The sequence below is a fragment of the Balearica regulorum genome, chromosome 15 (genome assembly GCF_011004875.1).
Source record: "Balearica regulorum gibbericeps isolate bBalReg1 chromosome 15, bBalReg1.pri, whole genome shotgun sequence".
NCBI lineage: Eukaryota > Metazoa > Chordata > Aves > Gruiformes > Gruidae > Balearica > Balearica regulorum.
The window spans coordinates 9,156,203-9,166,003 of NC_046198.1; the positions used below are offsets into that span (position 1 = coordinate 9,156,203).

The 9,801-nt window shown below is 52.9% G+C and overlaps 1 protein-coding gene across 1 annotated transcript in view; it reads left to right on the top strand.

Annotated features, from left to right (window-relative positions):
• The window catches only part of HS3ST6 (heparan sulfate-glucosamine 3-sulfotransferase 6), a 40,850-nt gene extending 33,289 nt beyond the window's left edge, over positions 1-7,561 (top strand). The window contains exon 2 of the mRNA XM_075767432.1: positions 6,760-7,561. Within this exon, the coding sequence (XP_075623547.1) occupies positions 6,760-7,378 (619 nt within the window). The 3' untranslated portion in view covers positions 7,379-7,561. The remainder of the gene's footprint in view (positions 1-6,759) is intronic.
• Positions 7,562-9,801: the final 2,240 nt, after the last annotated feature.

Below are 9,801 nucleotides of genomic sequence, written 5' to 3' on the forward strand. Positions count from 1 at the left end.
AAGCCTTGTCCCCCTCTCCTGGTTCCAAACTGTTTTACATTTACACAAAAAAGGTTCTGTCCCCCATTGAGCCCGGTCCCGGGCAGTCTGTCACCCTGCCTTTGAGAGACGAGGTCCCCTGGAACTGCAGCCGGACGCCACTGGGTGCCCCCCTGCCCAGACAAGGCTGGGTTGGGGTGGGCGAGCGGAGCCGTCACTGGCGCTAAGCTGGGCTGTCCCGGTCGGTTTTGTCCCCCACGTCATGCCATCACCCATCTTATCGCCTTGAAAGAGTCACTTTATTTGGCCCTGCAGAAAGCTCTCAACCATATCCCCTCCGGCAGAAATCCCCTTGCCTTTCATTTGCTTTTGTCAGGGACTTTTTTTGTCAGTGCTTTTTTTTTTTTTTTAATAATAATGGAGAGAGGCTTTTTCCTTCTTTTCTCTTCCACTTTTGGTGATAACATAGAACCTGCGAACTTTGATCCAGACTACACCTGTCACCCACATCTGCAGTTTTTCTGGGGTTTTGGGGCCTCCCTTTATGCTCCTGGCACAGGTTGGACCTATATCCATACTAAAGATACCGCCTGGCATTTTTGGAGGGGGGAATGAATTGTGGGCAGAGCCTACCCCACACGTGCAGCCACCAGTGCAGGTTCTAACACAGGGATGCTCTCGGGCTGCGAGCGCCGCTGCATTTCTCTAAAGCCCCCCAGGGAGATGGCTGCTGCTCCCCGTGCAGCCCCGGCAGAGGTGCCCGGGCAGGCACCGCTCAGCAGCTAGACGTGGTGCAAGGTGCCAGCGTGGGCTCCAGCCCGGCTCACACACATGTTCCTCCCCCAGACCCAACATGTGGAATGCTCTTGGTCTGGAGACTTATTTTATCAATGAGGTTGTCCTCTGACAGGCACATCCATTACTTTATGCTCTCTGCTCAGTACTGGGAGGAGTTCTCCTTCATCTGCAACAAAATCATCCCAAAGTCGAGGAATCATGAACCAATTAACCCTAGAAAGTTATGTCGGCCCAGGCTTTTGAAGTCTGCTTTGATTACCTGCCTGCTATGACTGTTAATCTGTATTTAATGCAGCTTTCTGCATTTTTATCAGGGCTGTAAGTTATTGCACCTTGCTACCACAACAGAGGAGGTAATTAATCTAAACGAGGGCCCCTGGGAGCACAGCCGTAATCTGCAATTTCCCATTGACTATAATAGAGGGAATGACCTGGAGAGGTCCAGCAGCTCTTGGAAATGCACCTTGGCTGAGAGCAATTAGGGGATGTTACAGACTGAGCTTGTCAGCTCAGCCCTCAGTGACTGGTACCCGCAGCCCCGGGTCGTGGCTGCCTGTGAGGAGTACGAGGTGGTACAGCGGTGATTACAGCCTCTGAGCAAATAGGTACCACAGCTTGGAGGGTGAGAGGAGGATGGGTCAGCAGGGTGGGTAGGATGAAAAACTTGGTGAAATGATGAGCTAAATGGCACCTGGGAGGCTCTGAAGTAGACAGTGGCATTTTCTATCCCTCTCTGTGATTTTGCTATTTTCCTTAAATGTTAGCAGTTTCACATGTTGAATATCTCTATGTTGGAAATCCTATTTCTGATGCCTCTCAAATGCCAGTCATTTTACTATTTATTAAAAACTGGAATTTATCACCTTAATAGAAAGGTAAAAGAGTTTTATCCCTCCTCCTGGGCATGTGGTCTCCTCTTGAAATACAAACTCCCTCCAAGGCTGCAAGGTGCTCTCTCATTGCAGTATCGCCTATTTGTAGATGATGCCTAGCATTCCCGAGGTGTTTTCTTAAGGTCAATAAGAATTAACTGTAAATTTAATTAAAGTTTCCAATGCTTGTGCTAAAGTGGAGCATAACAGAATCCTGGCCTGCTCTTTGTCAGTTTAAGCCAGATCTGGAGGGAGACAGGGGTTATCAATAATTAACTGGGGTAATTTAGGGGAAAGTATTAGGGAGTTAATGAAAATGTGAAATAGTGTAATTATCTTGCAAGTAGTTGGGAGTGATTGAGCTGCTGAGGAAGGGGAGGTGTTGCACAATTAACTGCTCAGAGGCTGCTGTGTTCTGGATGCAGTCCTGGGATGACGTTGGGACCCAGCTCCTCCGCCACCACCCTGACCCCAGCACACGGCGGCTCCGCATTAACCCAGTGTGGGATTGAGGGTTTAAAACCAAGTCAGTGGTGTCCAGCCCATGGGGGGTTGTGTGCCTTTTGTTCCTATCTGAAACAAAACTGTAGATGTGTTGGAGTCTGTCCAAGGGTCCGTGGAAGTGCTGGCTTGCAGAGCTTATGGCTCTGATGGACCAGATTTTGGGGGGGGGGGTTTGCATGGGACGTCTCTTGTGCGGGGACCAAGTATGTGGCCATGGTGGCAGGGGAAGGTCTCTGCACCCCATCGCACAGCCCACAGGCATGGGAGCTGCTTGTTGCCACCGCTCCGGCGGTACCTGTACAAACAGAGTTGGGAATCCCTGCCCTAACATGGACTTTTATTAAAAATTCTATTTTAATTAAATTTTAATTAAGTCTAGGATAGTGTGCTTGCCTTTAATTAAAGTTGGTGCTGCTCCTGTGTGCTGAGAAGCCCTTGGTCAGCAGGATGAGTGTGGGGAAGGTGATGGTACTGCTGGGTGTGGGTCTCCTGGGCTGCCTGTGGTGAGTGGGGTCCCGGGGGGTCCTGGGGTCTCTCTTCCCCGCAGACCCCTTTACAGACAGACAGCCTCAGCACCATGGTGCTCAGCCTGGTCCTTGCTGTCGCCATGCAGAAAGGAAGGGGGGGTGGTGTAAAATGGCTTTTATTAAAATATTTTAGCAAAATGTTTGCTGGGGCATCTGGACTCACGTCGTTCTTCATGGTCACTGCGTCAGCGCTCCTGGAGAGCACCACTGTTGCAGGGGTAGCTCATGGGTTTCCTCTCTGGTTTATGTCCTCGGGAACACCGCGGTGGCAACTGCAGCAAACCCAAACCATCGTGTTTTATGAAAGCTGAGCACAACCATGAATTCCTGAGCTCTGGTCAAGTCGGTGCTGGTTTGTGGAGCACAGGCTGAGAAAAGCAATGTTTTGGTTTAATGTGGGCTCTCCAGGATCTCAGATCACGTCATCCCAAGTGATCACTGTTTGATAATAAACATTTTATTGCCCGTTGAGGAGAGGGACTGTTTTAGGTCTTAAGCCCATGTTTGCTGAGAGGAGGTTTTGGGCGGGTGAGCAGCACGAGGAAGGAGCCGTTTTGCTGTGCAGAAATCCCAGTGGCATCTGGGGAAGTGCTGCAGAAACGCCTCAACAAGTTGCCCAGAGAAGCTGCTTCGTGCAGCCTGGCAAACCCTATGGCAGGTTTCTGAATGTAATTAGTGTTAAATGTGCTTTGCTGGCTCGGCTTGGGGTGGGGGAAGCGCAAGCGGCAGGTTGGAGGTGAGCTGACTGGTGTTTGGAGTGGGGCGGTTGGTTTTTTGCTTGGCTCCGGGATGTGGGGTGCAAGGGCCTGATCCTGGTTTGGGAAGGCACTTCCCAGTGGGAACCCTGGCAGTCAGCTCCTCTGGTAAGCACAGTTATTTGAGGGGAGGAAGGTGCTGAAAAGGTTAGGGAAGCCACCCATCACTGCCCCCAGGGTGCATGTGTACCCCCCAAGGGCATCCCGCCTGCCCAGGCACCACTGGTGCCAAATGGAGGGGCCGGGTTGCTGGGTCGTGATGCTGGGGATGAGAAGTGGCTCTGAAAATGCTGGCACTGTCAAAAAAAAAAAAAAAGTGGCTTTTGCCTCTTGTTTGGGGGAGGGAGTTGTGTGGGGCCCAGCATCGCTCGCAAATGCTTTTAATAAAGTGTTCTTTCCTGCGTCCAGGGGAAAAAAAACCCAGAAACCTCAAGCCTTTTCCCATTACATAAGGAACAGATGCTGCTGGGCAGAGCCCTGGCTTCCCCACAGCACAGCCCCCGCTGCTGCGTGTCCTGTCCTCTCCCGCCCTGGGGACCCAGCTCCCCTGCCAGGCACAACCCTCCGGTGCCTCCACTCCGAGCAGCGGGATGGGGATCCCTGAAACGCCCCTTCCGGCCCCAAAGTGCTGCTGCCAAGACCCGGCCCTGCTGCAGGACTCAGCCGCAGCAAGGGACATGGGGTGGAGATGTCCTGGGGGGCAGGGGAGACCCCAGAGGCAACTTTGAGTTTTAAAACCAGAGTTCTTCCAAGTTCAGGCAAAATGGAAAGTGCTTGTAAGAAAAAGAGTCTGTCCGGTCCCAACTCTCTCATTTCAGTTAAGTGAAATGTCTCTGTTAGATTAGATTTATTTTTTTCACTTTGTGTTATCCCTCATCACAGCTAGTATTCAGGTATTGGTACTATTTCCAGGAGACTTCCTGGTCCCTGGAGCTTGTCTTGGGATGTCTCTGGGTGCAGAGCAGCTCAGCCTGGATCCCCAGGTGTTTGCTGAGACACAAGCAAGTGATTTTGTGTCGGGGTGGCTGATGTTTGTTGGCTGGATGAATGTAGGCATCTACACAGCAGCTCCTACACAAGCCGTGTCATTGCTTGGTGCCTCGGTTTCCCGTTGTAAACCAGCGCTTGCCTGCTGGGTTAGGTGCTCTGCCATCTGCTAAGAAAAGTCCTAGGAGGGAGGAAAGGACATGCTTATTCTCTATATGTGTTACATGTATTTCTGTGTGCACACAGACACATAGTTGTTATTTCAGAAGAACTATTGAAGTGGTTTGGTCATTTCCCAAAGTATTAAGCAAACCTCTGAAAACCTCATGTCCCCTCCCTGCGGGAAAGCAGCCTGTTGCTCGGGACAGACCCAGTGCAAGGATAGCTGCCCAGGTGGGGTGGACAGCAGGGCTGAGCCCTGGCACCCGAGCAGAATGCTGCTGTGCTCCGAGCAGAATGAGTTTCCAGCCCAGCACTGGAGTCAGCTAGAGACTCCTCTGTTTTACGTGGCCAGGGAGGGGGAGCATGCATGTCACCCCAAGCACTCGGAGGGGATGGGGACCGTGGCTTGTGACAGCACGGAGGAAATGAAGCTGTTTCAATCCCAGATGAGCCCCATCTCTGTGTGGGGTCCGTTGGCAAGGGCTCCCATGCGGGGTGCTGGGGGAGTGAGCTGGTGGGATCTGGCTGGGATGCAGCAGCGAGAGCTGTCATGCCCTGGCACATCTGCACTGTCTGCCAGCGAGGGAATCTGTGGGGAGCAGCAGCAGCTCGGGGTGGCATTGCGTGCTGGGGAGCCACGCCGGTGTCATGCCAGCGGGGACCTGTGAGCTGCCTCCCGGCTGGCCCCGCAGTCTCGGCTCAGGGGGGGCTCTGCCGTTGGGGAAACCAAGTCCCATCTTCACCAGGACAGCCAGAGATGTGTCCACCCCCGAGAAGGGGGACATGAGGAGCTCTGGGGGATGTGAGGGGCTCTAGGGCAGGTGCCTGTGCTGGTGGCAGAGGGGACCCGTTCTGCAGCCCCTGACTCTCCTCAGCCCATAGGGTGACGTGCCTGGGTAATTTCTCCGGCAATTAATGCCTCATTAAAGTGCACAAGGGAGCAATCAAGGCAGTGAAATTTACACAGCACAATGGCTGAGCCCTGAGAGGTTTTTCTGCCTTTTTTTTGAAAAAAGGAAACAGTCTTTTTCTGGCCTTAACTGCTTGCTGTCTGGAGGCAGAGGAGGCAGGAGTCTTGGTGGGCATCTGCATCCCAAGCTGCTCCTTGGGCTGGGTTCGAAATGACCTCGCTTAGCACCCATGGGTGTCTGCAGCTGGGCCAGTCCACCCAGTTTACCTCCACTGGCTGTAGCACCATGAGCATCCACAGGCTTGGCAGGGACCGGCCCTCACCCTGGTGCAAGTGCTTCATCAGGGAAAGAAGGAACAAGAAAGGGAAGAGGCAAATTAGCAGAGGCATTGAAGTGCTGGCTTTCATCTGTGAATGTTCCTGGATGGGCTCAGCCGAGCTCCTTGCGAGCTCCTTGCGTGGGGCTATGGACAGAGCGGTCAGCGTTGGTCTGTCCCTGCTGCCCGGCCATGCGCTCGCTTTTCTCCTTTATGATTCTCACTGGGGACTTTTTCCTATTCACCCTCTCTAGAGGCAAAGGTGTTTTCAGGGATGATGCATGGGCAGCAGCATCCCCGGTGATATGGGCAAGAATCACCCTGGCGATTCTTGTAGACACCAGGTGCTCGTGCACAACCTGGTCCCCCCCCCGCCTGCCCAAACTGGGCGCACAACCCCTGATGACATTTACCTCTTTCCTCTTTGCGACCCTACACGGCCAGTCAGCACCTCCAGTAAATGGAATTGGTGAGAGCCCTGTCCCAAAACACGTGTGCCAAGACACTGGTCACTGCCACTGAAACTCACTGGGGAGGAGGAGGAGGAGGGGGCAGGAGGGATTTCCAGGACTGGGAAGAGGGTTGTGTGGGACCTCTGAAGGGTACTGACAGCCTGCAAGTACCGTCTGGACAGTGCTGCTGGCAGCGCAGGGCGACAGGGCATCCCTTCCCAGGGACAGACCCTGGCGGGGGGGGTGAAAGGGAGACTGAGACGAGGTGAGGAAAGGAGAGACCTGGGCAGGGGGCAACTAGGAAGGCTTTTGAAGATGAGGAGGTGACCAGCGGGGTGTGACAAAGCAGTGTCCCCGGCTGGCAGGAGGGGAAGGAGAGAGGTGGTTGTAGTTGGGGAGCTCCTGGGCATTTCTGGCCAAGTTTTGGTGTTTGCTGCCACTTGTTCCTGTCGTGGCATCAAGTCGGAGTCCTGACTGTGTCCCTTTCTCTCCCCAGGAGCCTGATGCCACGGACACTGGAGGGGCAGATCACAATGGAGAAGACCCCCAGCTACTTCGTCACCAAGGAGGCTCCCCGGCGCATCTACAACATGTCTCGGGACACGAAGCTGATCGTGGTGGTGCGGAACCCCGTCACCCGTGCCATCTCGGACTACACACAGACGCTCTCCAAAAACCCTGCCATCCCCAGCTTCCAGGCCCTGGCCTTCAAAAATGTCAGCACGGGACTGATCGACACGAGCTGGAGTGCGGTGAGGATTGGGATCTACGCCAAGCACCTGGACAATTGGCTGCAGTACTTCCCCCTCTCCAAATTCCTCTTTGTTAGTGGGGAGAGGCTTGTCAGTGACCCGGCTGGAGAGATGGGCCGTGTCCAGGACTTTCTGGGTCTCAAGAGAGTGGTGACGGACAAACATTTCTATTTTAATGAGACCAAGGGCTTTCCCTGCCTGAAGAAGCCGGAGGGTGGCAGCAAGCCCCGCTGCCTGGGGAAATCCAAGGGGCGGCCGCACCCCAAAATAGACATGCAGGTGGTCCAGCGACTGCAGGAGTTTTACAGACCCTTCAACATGAAGTTTTATCAGATGACAGGGCAGGACTTTGGGTGGGACTGAGTCACCCACAGGGCACGCTGCCATGCTGGGACCTGGTCTGCTCAGCAGCGTGCGGAGCCAGGACCGCGGTCCAGGGATGCTCATGGCTGCCATGGTCCAGGGATGCCTGTGGCTGCCCCACCAGCAACCTCCTCCCTTTGTTCTAATTTATATCGGACCTTTTCTGGCAAGAAACGGACCCCACTGGAGTAGAGAGAAATATTTAAGAAATAAAAACACAGATGACCCCTCTCCCCTCCCTGACCAGATTAAATATTCTTCCATATAAACCTTGCGAATCTATATTAACCGTGACTATTCTGGGTCACGAGTGGGAGCGTGCGAGTGCGTGGATGCGTGCGAGTGTGTGGATGCTGGCTCTGCCATCCACAATAAAAGCTTTGGAAACCAGTCGGCCTCTGGGGTATGCAGCCAGGGAGTTTTTGCTAAATCAAATTCGGGTGCTGAGCACAGGCATCGGCAGCGTTGGGTGAGGCTGGCTGAGCAGCAGAGTCCAAGCGTGGGGTATGTTTTGCAGACAGAAAATAGTCTGCAGGAATTCCCTAGTTAAGAAAAACAATTAATGGCAGTAGTTCTGAATAAATGCCAGGTCTGGGGTTAGGGAGAGGGAGTTGTGTATCACATACCTTCTTATGTTCTTTGAGTAACCTAGATGATAAAGCAGTGCATTTCTAACCCTGAGGATGAAAATCCTCACTTCCCCCAAATTCACCCAAGCAGAGCAAACAAAAGCCCCAAACTCTGACCTTTCAGTTCAATAATCTTAATAGATTTTCAAATCCTCAGCTGTAGAGGGCCATCATGGGAGGCTGCAGAAATTAGTTTAATCTGAATTAACTAGTTTTCCCTTAATTAAAGATGGGGAAAACATTTAATTAACCTCTAGTATCTTATTAGTGATTTGTATTTGTCTCTTTAATGAGCTAATTATGTGTTTTCAAGGGCCCTCAGGCCCTGCATTGTTTGCAAATATGCTTTGGCTGTGGTTTCTTCCATGGCACAGCATCCCAAAGCTGACTGTCCTGCCAGGCATGTCATCGCCTCCCTTCCTCGCTGCTGCTCCCCTCCTGCTTCTCGGGGGTTGCACACTGGGCACTGGCCCCTTTCCTCCCAGCTCTGACGCAGTTTTACACCAGCATGTTGCGCTTTACCCCGCGCAGCTCTCCCACATCCCAGTTACTGGCACCTCCTTTGTGCCCCTTTGAGGTGACACGTATTTTCTGTACCGATGCTCTGGGCTGTAGCTGAGGTTCAGCACATTTGCCCTGTTCAGCGTCTGGTCGCTGCTGGGACAAGTGACGTGTGCAAGGACCGGCTTAACATGATGTTGGATTTAAATGCAAACAGTTGCCTGTTTCTGTGCAGGAAGCAGCTGTGCGTGTGTGAGCAGCGCTGGGGACAGATGTGGATGCCACCGGTGTGGTGCCAGAGCCTGGGGGCTTTATGGTCTGTATTAAGAAACCAGGATATTGTAAAAGAATAGTAAGAAGAGATGAAATCGGTACTGGTTTTCTGCTGGTTAAAAGCCCAGGGCCCTCCGAGCGACGCGGCCGTTGCCAGGGTGGGCTCAGCACCCCGCGCCCAGTGCGGGGTCCCCCAGGACTGCAAGTGCCCCGTCCGCCGACCTGCTGGGGGTTGGATGTCGGAGCCGCTGGAGCCTGTTGTCAGCCTGGCTGGCAGCTCCGCATGATGGACTGCGCTCTGCTTGTTTAGGTTTTGTTTCCAGCCACGATATTCGACCAAATTATTCTCCACGAAGGGCTTTAAAGTTTCCCAAGTGCCTGTGAAAGCCTGGAAACGCTGATAGTGATCCTATTTCTCAGCTGAGTGACTGCATTCAGCCCCAGCCATATTGATATGCAAAACGTTAAGGGTCCCGGCTCTAAAGATGGTTTCTGTCTGCCCTGTGAAAGGGAGCCATACTTTTTTAAAGCCCGGGCCTTTCTAAAGCCGCACAATACCATATAGACTATGCCATTTAAAGCATCTGAAGCGACCCAAAATGTATTGAAAGCTTGCTTTGCAGACTCATTAAGACTACTCAATAGGTTCTGGCAAATACCGTGCCAGGGCTGACCGCACGGATTAAGACTTTTGAAGTGTTACACAAACCCCCTGCTTAAACTAATTGCTGCCCCGCAGCTCATGAGGTCAAGTATTTGTATTCATTGCCTCCGAGAGGAGCCACTTATGGGTCTGTCCAGGTGAAGTCTGCACTTCATTAGATCAAGACAATAAAAGCAGCTTTGGGTAGGAAGGGGGAAGGTGCCCAGGATGAAATCTCCCGGCTCTTGCTCAGAGCATAAGCACAGGCTTACGTCCACCACAGCAGCATTTTGGGTCGTTTCTGTTGCTTTCAAGTGAAAGAGCCCCAGCAGGGTGATGAGCTTCCAACCAAAGCTGCTCGGTGCAGGAGAACGCTG